Genomic DNA, 20,435 nt, shown 5'->3' with positions numbered 1-20,435 from the left:
AATTTAGAAGTGTGGCAAAGATTAAACACAAAGTATATTCTATTCTATTAGATATGCAACATGAAACTGAATGTAAACAACTACCGTGAATCACAATCCCTAGCTTCTTTCAGAATTAAGTTACGCTGTTGAATCAGCTAATGAGATGGGATACGGAGTCAAGTCATTTCTATGACATTCATTCATAAACAGCCCAGGTTGGTAAAGATTGAAAGTGATTATTGCTATTGGATAGCTATCTACCAGTGTACACAAAACAAGCAGCTGCTTTCAGTTAAGATCCTACAGATTTCCATATCTCACACAACCATGCTTTTCTCCCTCAATGGTATCTTACCTGGCATGAATGGGCAACCTTGCTAGTTTCAGCAGAGTGATTAATGATTGAACAATAATAAAGATCAAACTATACTGATCTGGAAGCTTACGGCATACGGTCCTCATCCCTGTAATATCTGAGCACCTCATAAACATTAATGAATTTATCAGGGTAATGCCATTGTGAGGAAGGGAAGCATTATTATACACATTGTACAGATTTGGAGCCACGGCACAGAGAGATTGACTTGCCCAAGGTCACACAGTGAGTCTGTGGCAGTTCCAGTTCAGTGCCTTACCCACAGAAAACCAGCCTGCCATCTTACTTCTAGTACATAGTGTCTCCCAAGTTTAGGTTAGACAATTTGAAGGGGTGATAACAGAAAAGTTTGCACTGCCGATGCTGGACATAAAGACATAAAGGACTTCACTCCTTTATACTATCAGTCATTACCTTTCATAAAGTCTAAATCCACTTTTAGAGAGAAATAAACATAAGGAAGCATTGCAAATCAGCAAATATCATGAGTTGGTTATAGCAAGGATTTCATGAGAATATCATGCCTCCTGAGGCTTGGAATTCATTGTTACAAAAAGTTTGCTATGAATAAATTTCATGCGTATTAACAGGACTTTCATCTCAGACTTAAGTAGTCACTGTGCATTTTAGTTCTTTAGAAAGTTTCTTAACCTAACAAAAATATGGATTAAGATGATCAGGGTATTGCTGGAACAATAAGGGTTTTATTTTATTATTTTTGTTTGTTTGTTTTTTTGCTTCTTGTGAACAGGAATAAAGATGAAGAAGTTTAATAGATTATTCTAAATTAAAAATAGGGAATGAACTGTTTTTGTTTTTCTTCATAACATTTTCCTGAAGGCTTTGCAAATGTACAACAATTTTTTAACAAAGTGTTTAAACTTTTACTTTCTTGTAGATAGGAAATGAGTTCATTCAGATACTAATATCAGTGTAACACTATAGAATGACAGAAAGTGGGTGGCTGTGGAGAACAAAAAATATAGCTATGACTTTCCTATCTCTGCAAGGTAATTTGCCTTCATGTTCACAATACTTGGGATTCTAGATTCCTCTCTTATATTAAATTCTCCAGTAGATAACACTGCAATCCTATTTCATATTAACCTCTAAAGGTATTATTTGAATGAGGTGGATTTTTACAGAGATGTAGCATCCCTTATTAAATACACATATCCTACACTATTCTAAAATACTGGCCCCAAAGTTTATAGTAACTTCCATACACTGTTGGTTTGGGTGATTATTGTGGAATGCAATCCCATTTATTTTTAACATGAAAGATGCCCTTAATTTTGATACCAAACCAGGGGCACAACAGGGAACAATTAAAATACATTAATAACTTACTTTTTGTAACAACTCCTTCGAGGCGAATAATATTTGGATGGTCAAATTGTCCCATGATACTAGCCTCTCTCAGGAAATCTCTTCTCTGCCTGTCCACATAGCCACCTTTCAAAGTTTTAATGGCAACAGGAATCTCCCGTTTTCCTGGGGTCTTCAGACGTCCACTGCATACTTCTCCAAATTCACCTTAAACCAACAAGAGCAAATACTTTTGTTAACAGACAATTCACATTTTCTAGAGGTCACATTCAATGATCATAATAGTTCTATTTGGCCTTAGAATTTAGGACTCTATGAATGTAAGGACAAAGTCGGAAAAGCTAAGGCACAAAATGAGTTACACCTAGCAAGGGATATAAAAGACAATAAGAATAGATTCTATAAATACATTAAGAACAAGAGAAAGACAAAGGAAACATAGGTCTTCTACTTAGTGGGGAACGAGAGCTAATATCTGATGACATCTAGAAGGCTGAGGTGTTTAATGCCTATTTTCATTCAGTCTTCACTAAAAAGGTTAATGGTGACCTGACCAGGATACTCAATACAATTAATATTAACAACACAAGGCAAGGAACGCGAGCCAATATAGGAAAAGAACAGGTTTAAGAATATTTAGATAAGTTAGATGCATTCAAGTTGGCAAGGCCTGATGAAATTCATCCTAAGTTACTTAAGGAATTAGCTGAAGCAATCTCTAACCCCTTAGCAACTATCTTTGAGAACTCATGGAGGATGGGTGAGGTCCCAGAGGACTGGGGGAGGGCAAACATATTACCTTTCTTTAAAAAGGGGAACAAAAGAGGAACCAGGGAATTATAGACTGGTCAGCCTAACTTTGATACCTGGAAAGGTACAGGAACAAATTATTAAACAATCAATTTGTAAGCAGCTAGAGGATAATAGGGTTATAAGAAATGGATTTGTCAAAAACAAATCATGGCAAGCCAACCTAATTTCTTCTTTGACAGGGTTACAGGCCAAGTGGGTAGGGGAGAACCAGTAGAAGTGATATATCTTCATTTTAGTAAGGATTTTGATATTGTCTCACAGGACATTCTCAATTCATAAGCACACTAGGGAAATGTGGTCTACATGAAATTACTGTAAGGTAGGTTCACAACTGGTTGAAAAACTATACTCAAAGGGTAGTTATTAATAGTTTGCTGCCAAATTGGGAGTATGTATCTAATGGGGTCAGTCTCAAGTCCAGTACAACTCAATATTTTCCTTAATAACTTGGATAATAGAGTGGGGTATATGCTTATAAAATTTGGATATGACACCAAGTTGGAAAGGGTTGCAAGAACTTTCAAAGATAGGATTAAAATTAAAAATGATCTTGACAAATTAGAGAATTGGTCTGAAATCAACAAGATGAAATTCAATAAAGAAAAGTGCAAAGTACTACACTTGGGGGAGAAATATCAAATGCAAACTACAAAATAGGGAATAACTGACTAGGTGGTTGAATTGCTGAAAAGGATCTGAGGGTTATAGTGGATCACAAATTAAATATGAGTGAACAATTTGATGCAGTTGCAAAAAAGATTGACATAGTTCTGCGGTGTATTAACAGAAGTGTCATTGGTCAGACATGAGAAGCAATTGTCTCACTCTACTTGGCACTGCTGAGGCCTCAACTGGAGTACTGTGTCCAGTTCTGGGTATCACACTTTAGGAAAGATGTGAAGAAACTGGAGAAAGTCCAGAGGAGAGCAACAAAAATGATAAAAGGTTTAGAAAACCTGACCTATGCGAAAAGGTCATAAAAACTGGGCATGTTTAGTTTTGAGAAAAGAAGATGGAGGAGGGTGACCTGATAACAGTCTTCAGATATGTCAAGAGCCATTATAAAGAGGATGGGGATCATTTGTTCTCCGTATCCATTGGAGGCAGGACAAGAAATAATGGATTTAATCTGCAGGGAAGATTTAGGTTATATTAGGAAAAAAAAATCTAACTATGAGGGTAATTAAGCTCTGGAATAGGCTTCCAAAGGAGGTTGTGGAATTCCCAGCATTGGGTGTTTTTCAGAGAAGGTTTGACAAACACCTGTCAGGGATAGACTAGATTTACTTGGTCCTGCCTCAGTGTAGGGCTGGACTAGATTACCTCTTGGGAGCCCTTCCAGCTCTACATTTCTATTATTCTATCTCTGTATAGTTTAGAGAGAGATAGAATGCCTGTATAGGTTAGGCAGCCTTAATGCTTTTTGCTTTTATGTTAAAAAAGCTATTTTGAAAAAATATATATGTTTTTGTGTTCAGCTAATCCATAAGAGTTTACTCTGACCAACTGGAATAGGAGCACACAGTTATTTCAGAAACACGTCTATTCTCTAGAGCTGAACTATCACACAGCTATTGAGAAATAATGGATGGGATGGTTGGGGGTGATGCTAATGAAATTCATGACTTTCACCAGAGTCCAGGAAACATGGTACATCCAGGACTTCTTCAAAGCAAATATAGTCAAATTAAATTTCTATCAATACTGATCTATAAGTAATAGAAGAATTGCACTTTTGCTCTTATAGACAAAGCATGTGACTTCCATAATGTGAATGATCTCCACTGGGTTATCCGGGCCTCTATACAAGGATGACTTTTATGCTTCGGGGCATGAGGTAAGGAACTAACACTATTAAAGGATAGATTTGAATTAAAATGATAAAATATACATTTTGAGGGACATCCTGTGTCAAAGCCTTTGAGTGCTGGACACAATACAATAAATAAAATAAACAGATATTACACATCATTATATGCTATGCTATGACAATGTCAGGGTTGCATGATTAAGCATTCTCTAACCAGTAAGGATATGATTCTGTCATAGAGGTCATGTATTCTGTGAGAGTCTGGGACTTCCCTGACTACTTCTGGTAAATTCCAGAATACCAAAGCTACAGTTATATCCTGTTTGGATTCTCAGACATAACAGAAAACCGTATATAGTAAAATTTATAGCAGAAATTATATTTCTATGTATTATAGAAGGGACCCAGTGTCAAATAAAGAAATGGTGTCTTTTCTGTTCCTTGTGATCCCACTAGATAACTCAGTTCAGTAAGTGGTCTCAGGATTGATGTTATCAATGCATACAGTACACTGGGATCTCCATATCTGTTTTTCTGTTTGTGTTTTAGGTGTGTTCCTCACTTTTTTTTAAAGTATTTTTCAGTTGGATCTCTCATTTGATGATACATTAGTTTACTAAAGATACAGCAAACTAAATTTCTCCATTGTCATAACAAGCGCTTGCTTCCCTAGACAATGTCATGCAAATATGAAATCAAAACTAATATTTTCCATTAACAAGAAGAGAAGATAAAGTTTTCACTTGAAAAGGAAAGAGAGAATTGTGTTTCACTGTGCATTCCACATAGCTTGTGTACTTTAAAGAGTTTAACTGATTGCTTAGACTAGATTAAAAATAGTTGCCACTGTGCATCACTGCAATTATTAACCTAAGAGAGCCCCAGGAAGGTTTTTCCTGCAAAAAATTTTGTAGCTGGGTTTTTTGTTGTTTTTGTGTTTTAGACATACTGTATATATGTCTTGTTGTGTAAGCATATTGAGTTAAATTCATCTCTCATGTAACTCCTTTGACGTCAAAGGAGTTGAATTACACCAGAGAATTGAGCTTATTGACTGGTTTAAATGGAGACAGTGTTTATTCACCAGAGTATAGTGCCTTAAAAGGAAAACAAACAAACAAAATGCCTTTCCGTGTTCAGCCCCAATCCTACATATTGATGTAAGTTAATGGTTACTTTGACTTTTTTTTACTACATTTTTAATCTTATAAAGTTACTTGGAAAATTAATTTGAGTCTTTCACTTTCTATAATATTTAGCTAATGGAACTTTGTAAATTATTTGCAATGAAACTTAAACTCACTTAAATTTATGTAGCATATGGGCATGGTGGAGATTGTGAAAGGGAGAGAGAGGGCATGGTCAGAGGTTGCAGTGCTCCAGCAGTACCTGGCCAGCTTAATGGCCCCAGCAGTTGTTATAAACCAGGGTAACTTAAGAGGGGTTTTGAGTCTGTTCTAAAGTATCAAAGGGCTGAACTGACCTCCCAGAAGTCCCACGGATCTGGAAGTCAAAACTGGCCACCTTCTCTTCTCTCGCTCTGGTCCTGCACTGAACCTTAGAGCAGGGCAGGAAACTGTTTTCCCATCATGGGAAAATATTCACAATTTGGAAAATTCTTCTCATTCAGAATAAGGATGAAAAGTTGAAATCTTGAAAATTTTCACAAGTCAACAAACGAAAAAAAATTTCAGCTTGGGTCAGTCAAAATATTTCAATAATTTCTAAACACTTCACTTCAGTTCCAACCTTTCTAGTTTTTTTTTTATTTTTTTTTCACTATAATTAGTAAACTAATTCCTAAACAAAAAGGCTTGTCCAACTGAGAAACCAACATTTTTCATTTAGAAAATGTCATAACGGGATGTTTAAACAATTTTGACACCTTTTTTCCGCAACATTCTCTCAAGTCAAGAAATTGATAAAAACTACTTTTTTTCTATGAACAATTTTTGGTTTTCACAAACCAACTTTTTTCAGGGGGAAGACATTTCATCAAAAATTCCAGACCAGCTTCACTGAGAGTAATTCAGATGGTTTCAAAGATTAAGTCAGTTGTTCCTCTCAGCTTCTCAGTTTGCCTACCTCTACATCCATGTCATTTCTCAGAGAACTTGACAATTACAATCTTGAGTCACTTTCAAGTATTAGGTGTGAAATCAGTATTACCATATTAGCCACATGGTCATCTGTTGCATTCATATAAGGATATGAATATTTGCTCAGGAGCAGTAATATGAATGTTTGCCTCATTTCTGGCAATACTCATTGTAAACCAACAGTTAAAGAGCCACCACCATCAAATACACTCATGCACACACGAGAGATCTGCACAACGGGGATTTTTAAAAATGATTTCCTCGGAAAATTTTAGAAATTTCCCTTCAGAAGTACAAAACTCAAATACCCCTATGCAGATATATGCAGACACATTTTCTATCTGCTCTGTGAGATTTGCATCAATGTATCCGGAGAAACAAAATGTTTGGGGCTCTAGTACTAACCATTATGTGTTTTGTCAGTCCTTGCTATAAACATGATTTGGTTCAGTGATTCAGTGTCAAGTACATGCAACCCAATGATCATGCCCCATCTGATATCTAACAAACAACTGAATTTTGAGTATTGGTGCTTCCAGTCTCCCCATTCCATATGGTGATTTTACTGAAAGCCTACCATAGGTATTAGCATGAGATATAGGGCGACGCTGTGTGGGAATTTTTCATCAGAAAGTTTTTCCAACGAAAAATGCCCTTTTCACAAAATTGAAATTTTCCATGCGACAGTTTCAGTTTTGCTGAAAAATTTCCTGCGACAATTGAAAGGATGGTTCCATGGCAGCCTGTCTGGAAGGCACCATTCAATTTCAGGCAGAAAGTGAAACAGACTAAAGCTTTCCAGGAGGGCTGCTGAGGCTGAGCACCCTGACTTCTTGCCTTCTGCGCTTTTGCCCTCCCTGTCTGTCTCCCACTTCTGGGGCTGAAGAGTCAGAGAGCCCAGATGTGCAGCCTCCCCTCAACTCCAGCAGCTAGAGAGGCAGAGCACTGGAGCACTCACGCAAGCTCAGCAGCTGGAGAGGTTGAGCACCCCAGATCTCTGTGTCTCCTGCTCCTACAGCTGCGAGGGATTTGTGAGACTAAGCACCCCAGCTCTCCAGAAGGCAGGCTGAAAGACTCTTGTCAATTTCACTTCCTGCTCAAGGAAGCCAAAACATTCCATTTCAGGAGAACTGAAGTGGAATTTTTCCTGAAATCCCTTCCCACAAAAGATATTGCAGTTTTGACTCTGGTTTGGACAACATTTTTTTTTTAAATGTGAAATTTTTCATGGGAAGAGATTTCCATTTTCTAGCCATCTCTTATACAGGGGAAATGAAGCTAAGTAATCAATTAGAACAGATAGAGAATGATGGAAGAACCAGCGGTGGCAAATATGGGCTAGTGAAATAAGCATCATTATAAAAGTCTCAGATGGCCCTAATGATCACTCTGCTGGATTCAAAGGGATCACTCCTGAAGAAAAAAGACTCTACGGATAAACTAGGTTGGTATCCCATGCTCTGTATTCATTTAGTCTTAGATTTCTTTAAAAAGTTCCATGATAAACATTTCTGCAGTAAGTTCATAACTTTTAGCAAATTATAATAGCAAAGGCAAAGCAACTACTATTGAAGAAAGAGATTTTAGCTTGAGATTTTGTTTACTATAGGAATGAATGTAGTAGTTAAAGCAGTACCTGTTATAATCCTAGCTGAACTCCCCCTGCTGGATGCTCACCAGTCTGCAGTGTTTGGAACCAACCCTGGATCCCACATGCTCTTGGGCTTGCTGCGTCTGGGCAGTCTCAGCACTGTCTGTGGGAATCCAGACATGCTCTCCGGGTGGAGATTCTCTGTCTAGACTCGCTATCTGAGAGATGAAGTTCCACAGTCCAACTGCCTAATCCCTGAAACAAAAGGCCTCCCCACAATAGCTCTTACTTATGCCCAGAGTTCTACTGAAGCTGTGGCCCCTCTAGATTACTATTTCTCCCTTTGTGGTTTAATGACTGTTAAAGCAACTATACAGAGACTTTGCCAGAGGACTTTCTAAACCAATCGCACTCTACTCATGGACACACATAAGAGATATACAGACCAACGGGGGGAAAAAACCTGCATGCAAATCCCTGCCTCAGTTTCTTCACCCCTCCTAAGAGTCCTTTGAGTGTGAGTTAATGACCTTCCAAGGATTCTTCCTCTCCGCATTCTCCTCCTGCATAATCTCCTGTTCTGGTTCTGCTCTTCCACCCAACCTTTCAGTCCCCTCTCTGATGACTCCCCCAGCTCATTGTCCTAGTATGCTTCCATTTTAGTGGAAGACCCTTCAAGTTAAAACCTCTTGAGTGTCCTCCAATGTTAATCTTCTTCTAAGACCTTCTGGAATCCCATATGGGAGTAAAAAGGAAAAAGTGAAGGTACAGTGCAGTTTACAGTCAAAAGTGTTCACAAAACAATATAGGGTATTTAGTTTGACACAGAGATATGTTCATAACTGTCTGCAGATTATAACAGTGAAGGTAAAGCAGCTGCTGTTTAAGACAATATGTTTAGCTCAAGAGATTTTGTTTATGACAGGAATGAATGTAATAATCAGAGCAGTACTTTCTAAACATACTACTGAAAATTTAAAAGTCTCACTCCCTTGGATGGTGAAGATTGGTGAATGGAGAGATGAGGTGTTTAAAGCAAGGAAAATTCCCAGTAAAAAAAAATGATAAAATGAGTCATCCTGGGAAATTTCACATTTATTCTCTACAGCATCACCACCAACTAAATGACTGTAAACTGGTGGTTACATTCCAGCAATAGGTATAATTTTGAGAGTGAAATTAATTATTCTACTTTGCTACTAGCACAGGTTTGCACTGCATTCCTTTTATTTTTCTCACTGCCTCTGATCAAGTTTTATTGCTGTTTAATTTGATGTTACACACTCTTGGCTTCAAACCTTTTAAAAGCTCACATTGTATTAAACAGTCGATGGTGTCTCCTACTTGTTGCTTTCAGTCAAGCACCACACTGATCACTGATGTGTTTGTATATTTCTTTACTACTTCTCCCCAATTTGATCCATCTTCTCACTGCTATGTAGTCCTTTTGGGTGACTTGATTGTGACTCTCTTTCATGTTGAATTCTCTGCACTGTCCTAGGTGTTATAAAGTCCCTGTATATCTTCCCTCCTCGTGACACTGCTTGCAATATCATCCATTTTCTCTCCGCACACAAAGTCCTGAATTCTCAAGCATCTTAAGGCTCCTTCACAACACACTGCCAGTGTAAAGTACCTTAAAGTGTGTGTATGCTGGCAAGGGAATGTAAAGAGGTCTTAGAATAATTGAGATTCAGACCCAGAGGCATATGTAGTGGTGGGTCAAGAGGCTGCAAGGCCAGATAAGACAAGGTGAAAAAGCTTGGGAGTGTGCACAGTGCATTCCTTGTTTTCTTACACGCTCAGGCATATTCCAGTCAGAAAATAGCCCCTAAGTCCCTCTGTGTGAAAGGACTACTAGTCACACCATGGAAGATGGAAAGGGGGTGTAGCCATGATGCTGCTCCTTCTGCACTCAACCAGCAGAGACTGGATAGAGAGCATGGGGAGTACTCTGCACCAGCCTAAGGAATGATGCAATGGACACCCTTCCCCCGCATTCAGGAGCATTCCAGAAGACATTCTGATTCTCTTCGGTTCAGTGCCTCCCAGTGAGCTGATCTTTATCCTATTGTTTTTGTTGTTAGGAAAAGTGCTGAATTTTGAACTTCTCATAGAGAGTGCTATGTTAGGGAAAGGCACCTACTCATACCCAGCTCATGTATTCCTATTATATTCTGATCTGCCATCTGGTCTCCCACATCCCCATTTAAATGCCTTATGATTAGCACCAGTTCAATGGGTTTTTGCTGCATTTGGTGGTAACATTTCATAGTTTCAGCAGTAGCAGCTGTATTTGTTTCTATGCACTGATCCAATATGGTAACCCTGTACTGGCTGCTAGAGTGGTAAGCACTTGGATAAGCCTATTTTACTTTAAACAAAACATGACATCTTTTTTGACAAGTTGAAAGAGAGGACTGCATGGTTTGCAAAGAACAAGTTTCTCGACTGCTCAATTAACTTCTTTCTGCCAACTGTACAATAGGGAAAGTCAGTTTTACGCCACTAAAACAAGAATCATTTGCACATAATTAAAGCTGAACAGTTAGCGAACTCTACAGTTTTCTCTAGTTATCAGCAGCTTTCCCTTGAGCAAGAAAAGATGTCGACTTCACTGACGTCTGGCTCTTAGCTTCTATTTATTAGCTAAAGTCTTCAAACTTGAGGAATCAGACTTAGATCTAGGAAAAGCATGATTCTAATCCTGTTGGAGAATATTTTTTCCTTTGGTTTTTACAGTCATTTAATATTCTGTCTTACCTCAATAAAAGTCTAAAAAATTGGTCTCTTGTCAAAGAGGCCAAGAACTGAATGGCCATGGAAACTGAAATCTCCTCTCACCTATAGAGGTGATGCATGGAGAATGATGTAAAAACATTGGTCAGAGGAGAGTAGCGAGTAGTGTTGTTTCCCATGCTTTATAAGTTTTGTGGATAGTGTGTCATCTGACATCTTTCATAAGTACATAATTAATTTAAAAATACTTAAACATCAGGAGTTGTTATCCATAAGGCAAGAATGAATTTTATTATTTTGAATGTTTTAGTTTTCACCCTATACAAGTAACTACAGACAAATGCCAGATAAAGCAAATGGAAATTTTGGTGTATTGGCTGTATAGCTTTCTGCAGTATATTTGATCTGGCTGAAATTGTGTTATCTATGTATCTGCCCTAGTTGCGCAGGTTTGAAGAGAAGGATTCATATTTATCGTCTGAGCAGCAGCTGCTGCTGCCTGCTAAGGGATGAGTGGAATGACTTAGCAAGCTCTTTAGCAAAGTCAACCTTATTTATTGTAACTAAACTGGGTGTGAAAATATCTTGATAATATCAATTTTCATGCAAATAAAATCCTTCCTGGTCTTAACATGGTGCATGGAGTCAGCCTAGCAAGAGCCAATAAGAATTGTTTCTCTGGTACCTAGGGCTAGATTGTGGTTGCCTAGGTGAGCGAGGAAGAGTGCCATATGCAAGGAAACAACCCTGCTCATTTCATGATTCCGTGCCGGTCCCAAGCCCGGATCAAAAAGGAGGAGGTTTGGTTGATGGGGCGGCTTCCCATCATCGTAAAAAAAAAAAAAATTCTAGCTGCAAAAACTACTCACATAAACCAAAAATCACAGCCTGAGGAGGATGGAAAGTGTTCAGATGCACATATGACTGTGGATGATCAAATCCACTGGGAAGTCACCCACTCAATGGTCCAAATCCAGACAGCCAAAAAGAGTACATTCATAACTACCTGGAATGTACGAATTCTAAACAGTGCAAGAAAATTAGCGCAGGTCATCAAAGAAATGAACAGATATAAAATTTACATTCTAGGATTTTGTGAGGTTAGATGGAAAGATCAAGGTACGGTAACATCTGGAGAAAAAACAATGTTATATTCAGGGGGAAACAAACATGAGAGAGGTGTAGGAATCATCATGAATAGCTCTGCAAAGAAATCACTTATGAATTGGCAGCCAATATCAGATAAGTTACTGGTAGCTAGATTCTAATCTCGGCACATTACGTGCACCATAGTCAAGGCATATGCTCCAACAAACAATGCAGATGAAGAGGATAAAGAGAGATTCTATACAGAATTGAATGATGTAATGGAAGAGATACTGAACCATGATCTTGTCCTGGTTATGGGAGATTTTAATGCCCAGATCAGAAATGAAAGAAGAGGTAGCGAAACAGTCATCGGCCCACATACAACTGGAACAACGACAGACCATGGCACAAGACTTCTTAAATTTTGTGCCAAAACCAATCTTGGTATCTGCAATTCTTTCTTCCAACATAAAAACATACACAAAAAGACACAGATTTCACCAGAGTGCCGTACACAAAATGAGATTGACTATATCTGTGTTAGTCAGAGGTGGAAAACATCAGTGTTAGACACAAGAATATTCAGAGGAGCAGATATAAGGAGCAATTACTATTTGCTGAAAGCAAACATCAAATTGAAGTTTAAAGCCTTAAAAAGAAAGAACACAGACTCAGAATATTCCATACACAGAAACTACAAGATTGTAAATTATGAAAAGAGTACCAGATAGAGGTCAAGAAAAGTTTGAGGCCCTTAAAGATCTTGAAGAAAACAAAGTGGAAAAATACTGCTAGAAGAAGCTGAAAAGATAATTGGCAGAAAGAGAGGAAGCAATAAAGAACAGCAGATCTCAGAAGAAACATGGAAAATTATAGACAAAAGAAGAAAACAAAAGGTTCTATTACTACAACGTGCGACTGAAGAAACAAAACAGGAACCTTGAAAAAGCAGTAAAGAAACAATGCAAAAAAGATAAGCAAAATTGGACAGAAAGTAAGAAGCTAGTGAAGCTGGCTAAAAAAGCAGAGGAAAGAAATGATACAAGAACAGTCTACACAATCCTGAAACAGTTAACAGGATATGGATCACAATTCCGAAGTGTGAAAGGGAAACAAGGAGAAATTTTGAAAACACAGGAGGAACCAAAAAATAAATGGGTGGAACACTTTAAAGAAGTGCTAAACCAACCAGAACCAATTACAAGATTGGAATTTAACACTGATAAACGATTAGACCTAGACATAGATGTATCTGAGATAAGAATCGACGAAGTAAAAAAAGCATTGCAGAAGCTGAAAAACAACAAGACACCTGGTTTGGATGGCATTCATCCTGAGATGCTTAAATATGGAGGTGAAGATGGAGAATCAGTCATCTGTTCGCTGTGCAGCAAAATATGGACGGAGGAGAAAGTGCCAGAAGAATGGACCCTTGGTATCATAATCAAGCTACCAAAGAAAGGTGATCTAAACAATTGTTCAAATTGGAGGGGAGTAACACATTTATCTGTCATGTGAAAAGTATTAGCAGCAGTCCTCCTGAACAGAATGAAAAGAAAGATGGATACCATCCTATGTGAACAACAATCTGGATTTAGACAAGAGAGATCGCGCACAGACACTATATTCACCTTGAGACGGATTACTGACAACACAATTGAATTCCAAGGCAGTCTTGCCATCAATTTTGTGGACTTTCAAATGGCATTCGATAGTGTAAACAGAGAAACAACGTGGAAAATTGTGGAATAATATGGAATTCCAACAAAATTAATTAATATTATGAAGGCATTCTACGCCAACTCAAAATGCAGCATTAAAATGGAAAATGGATGGAGTAAGCCATTCAGCATCAAGACAAGTATTTGGCAGGGGTGTGTCCTGTCTTCTTTTTTGTTTATGCTAGTCATTGACTCTGAATTAAAACAATGCGACAGTGATACATACAGCCTAAAATGGAACAATTCAAGGCTATTTGATCTAGACTTTGCTGATGACATTGCTCTTATCAGTGAGGATGCCAACGGACTACAAAAATGCACAAACCAAGTAAAAGAAGTAATGGAGAAGATAGGTTTGAGATACAATGCAAAGAAATGTAAAGTCATGTTAATGGGGACTATGGGGACAGAATCCAAATTAAAGAAGAGAAACTGGAGAAGGTGGACAGATGGTACTAGTTCCAAGGAAAGAAGAAGAAGAATTGGGAAGGCAAATGCTGCATTTGGAAGACTCAGAAACATCTGGCAACTCAAAAACATCTCCCTGAAGACAAAACTGAATGTGTACAAAGCAATTGTTATTGACATCACAACATATAGCAGTGAGACATGGCAACTTACCAAGAAAGATGCACAAAAGCTGGATGCATTTCATCACAAAAGTCTGAGAAGAATATTGGGAATAATATATAGAAATAGGAATACGAATGAAGAAGTCAGAAAAATTACTGGACAAGGCACCCTCTCACAAATAATCTACAAAAGAAGACATCAGTGGCTGAGACGTGCTGAGAATGGAAAAAGAATGATTACCAAATACGCCCTTGAACAGAAGCCAGAAAATGCCAGAAGAAAGAGAGGAAGACCACAAATAACATGGAAACGAACAGTTCTGTATGACATTAAGCCCCTCAACATGAAATGGGAAGATCTGGCGAGAAGGGCAGTTGACAGGAAAAGATGGCAACTGTGGGTAGCCCAATATGCAGCAAAGCACGGGATGGACTAAGGTCTAAGGTAAACTGGATGCGAAAATATCTTGATAATATCAACTTTCCTGCAATTTAAATCCTGCCTGGTCTTAATATGGTGCATGGAGTCAGCCTAGCAAGAGCCAATACGTATTATTTCTCTGTTACCTATGGTTAGATTGTGGTTGCCCAGGTGAGTGAGCAGGGGTGCTATATGCAAGGAAATGACCCCAGCCATTTCATGATTCAGTGAGAGAAAATCACAGTAATAGTTTCTCTCTATTGAACCTTCGCTTCCTTTGGGGAACATGTCACTCACCGGCCCAGGAACAGAGACAATGCACCAGGAAGGGAGGGGAGATTCTGTTATATCCTAATGAACAGTGCAGACTCTGTAACTCTATCTACACCAAAAAGCCCTGGGAGATCTTGTTCCTCCTGGGACACAGTCTGAGGAAAACAATAGATCATATACATGTGAGCAGATGCTTCAGAATCTTCATCCAGTCCTGTATTGGACAGACACGGGCTGGTGTGTCCTCAAAACCTGGGTGTTATCCCTCTGGGAACAAACTCGCAACATCTGCTTCAGAAATTCTGACTGCTGTCCCTACTCCTTCATAAATTGCAACATAGCCTAGTGAGGTGGTTCTTAGGCTGCAGCTGTAGGATGTTGCTGCTGTTACTGGTGTTCCATTATTCATTAAAGGATCAGTTCATTTTCTCCTCCCTTATCGCTTTTTCAGAGGGGATCAATAAATTACTCATAACTCATGATGATATATATGAGCAGGTGCCATTATCAATGTGCTCTACAACAAAGTCTACATATTATGTAGAGTCTAACCCATTCCCTTCCAGAAGTTTGGCTTTATTAGCAATAAGATATAATGAAATTCAGCTGAAGCCTTCTCCCCAAGCTCGGCGGTTCCTCAGGTTGGTACATCAGGACTGTTCAAACCACACCTTAGAGCCACTTTTTTCTTCTTTCTGAGTTGCTTGCTTCACTGAGTCAGCAGAACTCACTTACATCTTTCCTATTGAAATTAACATGTGCTAACAGGCAAACACTTCCAGGCTTTTTAAGTACTGTACTGTAGGGAGCAATCCAGTTTTGTCAAGACAATGGATAATATAACCTCTGTGGTCTAATGCTATGACCAAAATTGTGCCCAAAGATGATGTGCAACTCTGCAAACTTCACGTATGAGGACAGAACTTTCATCCTAAAGTTCTATCATCATTCCTAGCACCAGCTGCTTTCAGAAGGAGGACTTGGAGGATTTACTTTAATTTCAGGCTGTTTCACTTTGAAGAGCCATCAGAAAGTGCTCTGAAGATAAGTCCTAGTTCAATTTAGCACTTCTGGATGCTTCACAGCTCCTCCATCCCTCCTTCAAAACAAAGAGGCTGGGAAAAAAGGTTCTGGAAGTTTAAATCTGTTACTACCTTTCTTAGGGCAATAGTCTGCTGTGTTGAGCTTTAGGAAGAGGCTCATTCAGAAATGAAAACAATCAAAACACATAGCAAACTCACTACGCCTTTTATACAGTATTAGAGAACAGAATTCTTATCCAGTGATGGCTGTCTTGTACACACAGGGTGCTCTCTCATCTTTGGTTTTCAAAAATTATGCAAAAATAAAACAAATTGGCTGTTTTTGTTGTGGAAAATATCTACTGACCTTGATTTTCATTAGCTAGTTGTTAAAATATCTAATCATTAATATTCAAGGATTATGTTCACATTCTGTTAAATGTATTGCTTTGCGTTTGCTGCTATTGCTGTATGTTGAGGGGAAGACAAGTTGCAAAGTTATTTTTAATCCCTCCCATTCTTCCTGGATTTCACTGGTTTATATTGCTTTTCTTGGGAGTGGAATATGACAGTGCCTATTTCCATCCTAACCTCTTAATATCTGTGTTATAATTTTCTAAAACTTTCTTCTTTCAGGCTGAATTTTTCCATGTTTTGTGTCTACCAGAATAATTTTTTCAATATTTTATTTTATTGAAAATATGAGCACAAATAATTCAGGCAATATTGATTGGAGACTGAAAAAAATACTTCTCCCAGTTAAATATATATCCATCTGTGTGTGAGGGGTTTTTTTAAACAGTACCAAAATGGCTGAGGTACCAAAATGGCTGAGGTAGAAAATTTAAATTTGACAGAGAGGTGTAGCCCTTGCTGAGGAAAAGATGGTTTTTTGAATATTGATCTTGATTTACTGAATTATGACGCCTTGAAATCTGCCCTCCCAAGTATCCACAGGATTTGGGTTTAAAAGCACTTTTTAGTAACCCTCAGAGCAAAGGATGGCTGTGACTTACCTACACACTTAGTTACTTTTGAGTATGTCTACATTCAGTGGTTCTTATCTCGCGGGCCACTTGTGGCCCAATCAGCACATAGCTGTAGCCCATTTCACATCCTCAGGCCCATACAGGTAATATATATATACTGGATGGATGCAGCCCATATAACATAGAGAGCTACATATGTAGCCCATGATGGTAAATAGGTTGAGAGCCACTCATCTGCACTGCAAAAAAATGCGTTCTTAACTAGGGCTAGACCAGGGTTTCTCAAACGGGGTCGCCGCTTGCGTAGGGAAAGCCCCTGGCTCCGGGCCAATGGGAGCTGCTGGAAGTGGTGCAGGCCAGGGGACTTACTGGCTGCTGCTTCCAGCAGCTCCCATTGGCCCGGAGCAGCGATCCACGGCCAGTGGGAGCTGCTATCGGCTGGACCTGCGGACGGGACAAGTAAACAAACCAGCCTGGCGTGCCTGGGGCTTTCCCTACACAAGCGGCAACCCCTGTTTGAGAAACCCTGGGCTAGACATCTTGGGTTAGTATATCAGTGAAGACACAACAACTCAGCAGCTCAAGTTAAAGCCTGTGGGGAGCTTGGGTTTGAATTTGAGCTGCTAATGAGGTAAAAGCCGAGTTGCTGTGTCTTCATTGGGATCTGAGTTATTACAGAGAATTCTTTCCTGGGTGCTGGCTGGTGAGTCTTGCCCACATACTCAGAGTTTAACTGATTGCCATATTTGGGGTCAGGAAGGAATTTTCCTCCAGGGAAGATTGGCAGAGGCCCTGGAGGTTTTTTGCCTTCCTCTGAAGCATGGGGCACAGGTCACTTGCTGGAGGATTCTCTGCACCTTGAGGTCTTTAAAGCATGATTTGAGGACTTCAATAACTCAGACATAGGTTAGGGGTTTGTTACAGGAGTGGGTGGGTGAGATTCTGCAGGAAGTCAGACTAGATGACCATAATGGTCCCTTCTGACCTTAAGTCTATTGGCCTATTTTAATCCAAACTACTCACTCAAGTTAAGATCCCACCTTTCTGCAGTATAGAAATACCCTTAATTAGTAAATGTGCACTGAGAATAAGGTATTTTCCTCAGGACCTCTTGCCTGATTTAGTTAACAGCAGGCAAGGTGGGAACTGAGGTACTTCCTATTGTGCATCTTAGCCCTTATACATCAAAACATTAAGTGTGTGCTTAACGTTATGTAGTTAAATCCCACTTTAATCAATCGGATTTATGCATGTGCTTAGGTGGTTTGCTGAATAGGGTCTGGATAGACAACCATATTCTTAAGTGCTTTGCTGAACTGGTGTCCATATGAGGTGCATGGGATACACTGAGTGCAAAGGAAGGCTACACTTTACCTACCCAATTAGCTAACTTAGTTAATTAGTACATATGCACACAAGATAAGATCTCTTACCCGATTCAGGCGGTGTCTAACCAAATATTTCTGTGTTATGAATTTTTTCTATAAAACTAAACAAAAAAGCTGTACCTATTGTAGCTAGGGCTGTACACACAACTTTAACTCTGCCCCATTGGACATGTGCTTTACAATATATGGTATAATTACACGATCACATATTGCTTCTCAAAGACAACATGTTATCAAACAATTTCTTTCTAGAACCATAGACTCACAGCATTTTCTAGTATTGTGTAATTCTCTGTCATGTAATTCTGTGCTAGAGAGAGTTCATGAATGATATTTAAACAACACATCCACAGTAAACAGTATGTAAAACAACATATTGTAGATTAGGTATAACAAGGAGAAATTGTGATAATTTGCATGTAAGGAAATCTGTGCTAGTGACTGAAAGAAATTACAGTGTGTATAGTTGACAAAATTATTAAAGAAAATGCCACAGAATTAAAAGAAGTTATCAAAGTAAAATACCTAAATCAATACATCAATACTGTATTCAGAACTCCTATGAGAATGAAATTAGTGTAAGACAAAAATGGAAAAATATTACAAGCTGCTACATGTTATTTTAGAAATTGTATGTGATCCTGTGATTAAGGACTTTATTGTAAAGTATATGTGCAGTGGAGCTGAGTTAAAGATATTTTCTAGTAAGGTTAAGATTCTGTCACGGGTATTTTTAGTAAAAGTCAGGGACAGGTCTTGTGCGTTAAACAAAACTTCACAAAAGCCTGTGACCTGTCCCTGACTTTTACTAAAAATACCCAGGGGGTGGGGGACAATGCCAGGTGCACCAGAGGGAATGAACCTAACAGGTAATGATCAAGTGATCTCTCTCCTGCCATCCATCTCCACCCTCTGACAAACAGAGGCTAGGGACACCATTCCTTACCCATCCTGGCTAATACCCATTAATGGACTTAACCTCCATGAATTTATCTAGTTCTCTTTTAAACCCTGTTATAGTCCTAGCCTTCACAACCTCCTCAGGCAAGGAGTTCCACAGGTTGACTATGTGCTGTGTGAAGAAGAACTTCCTTTTATTTGTTTTAAACCTGCTGCCCCTTAATTTCATTTTGTGGCCCCTAGTTCTTATATTATGGGAACAAGTAAATAACTTTTCCTTATTCACCTTCTCCACACCACTCATGATTTTATATACCTCCATCATATCCCCTCTTAGGGTATGTCTATACTACCCGCTGGATCGGCAGGCAGCGATCGATCCAGCAGGGTCGATTTATCGCGTCTAGTCTAGATGCGATAAATCGACCCCTGAGTGCTCTCCTGTCGACTCCTGTACTCCACCACCATGAGGGGCGCAGGCAGAGTCGACAGGGGAGCAGCAGCAGTTGACTCACCGCAGTGAAGACATTGCGGTGAGTAGATCTAAGTACGTCGACTTCAGCTACATTATTCACATAGCTGAAGTTGTAAAACTTAGATCGTCTCCCCCAACCCAGTGTAGACCAGGCCTATGTCTCCTCTTTCCAAGCTGAAAAGTCCTAGACTCTTTAATCTCTCCTCGTATGAGACCCGTTCCAAACCCCTAATCATTTTAATTACCCTTCTCTGAACCTTTACTAATGCCAGTATATCTTTCTTGAGATGAGGAGACGACAGCTATATGCAGTATTCAAGATGTGGGTGTACTATGGATTTATATAAGGGCAATAAGATATTCTCTATCCCTTTTTAAATGATTCCTAACATTCTGTTTGCTTTTTTGACTGCTGCTGCACACTGCACGGACGTTTTCAGAGAACTATACACGATAACTCCAAGATCTCTTTCCTGATTAGTTGTAGCTAAATTAGCCCCCATTATATTGTATGTATAGGTGGGGTTATTTTTTCCAATGTGCATTACTTTACATTTATCCATATTAAATTTCATTTGCCATTTTGTTGCCTAATCACTTAGTTTTGTGAGATCTTTTTGACGTTACAAAGAATACAAAGAATCAGTGTCAGAACTGGAATTAGAATTCTGGATTTTGTGGCTCCTATTCCTTCTGTCCACCAAAACCGCCAGCACTGATACACTAAACTGTCTTAGTAGAAAAGCCAACAATTTGATAAGCACAGAATGTAAACACTCTCAGTGCTCAGTTGTCATAAACAGACAGTTAAGGGTTAATTCCTCTTTTACCTGTAAAGGGTACTTC

General features: G+C 38.9%; 1 protein-coding gene across 6 annotated transcripts in view; it reads right to left on the bottom strand.

Annotated features, from left to right (window-relative positions):
* EPHA6 (EPH receptor A6) overlaps positions 1-20,435 on the bottom strand; it is a 917,633-nt gene that overhangs the window by 195,600 nt on the left and 701,598 nt on the right. For all 6 annotated transcript variants that reach the window (XM_050957100.1, XM_050957118.1, XM_050957110.1 and 3 more), the window contains one exon: positions 1,709-1,894. In XM_050957100.1, the coding sequence (XP_050813057.1) occupies positions 1,709-1,894 (186 nt within the window). The remainder of the gene's footprint in view (positions 1-1,708; positions 1,895-20,435) is intronic.

Source organism: Gopherus flavomarginatus, chromosome 1 (assembly GCF_025201925.1).
Source record: "Gopherus flavomarginatus isolate rGopFla2 chromosome 1, rGopFla2.mat.asm, whole genome shotgun sequence".
Taxonomy (NCBI): domain Eukaryota; kingdom Metazoa; phylum Chordata; order Testudines; family Testudinidae; genus Gopherus; species Gopherus flavomarginatus.
Note: the sequence above shows the minus strand (reverse complement) of the source record. Positions and strands in the feature narration are given on the sequence as shown.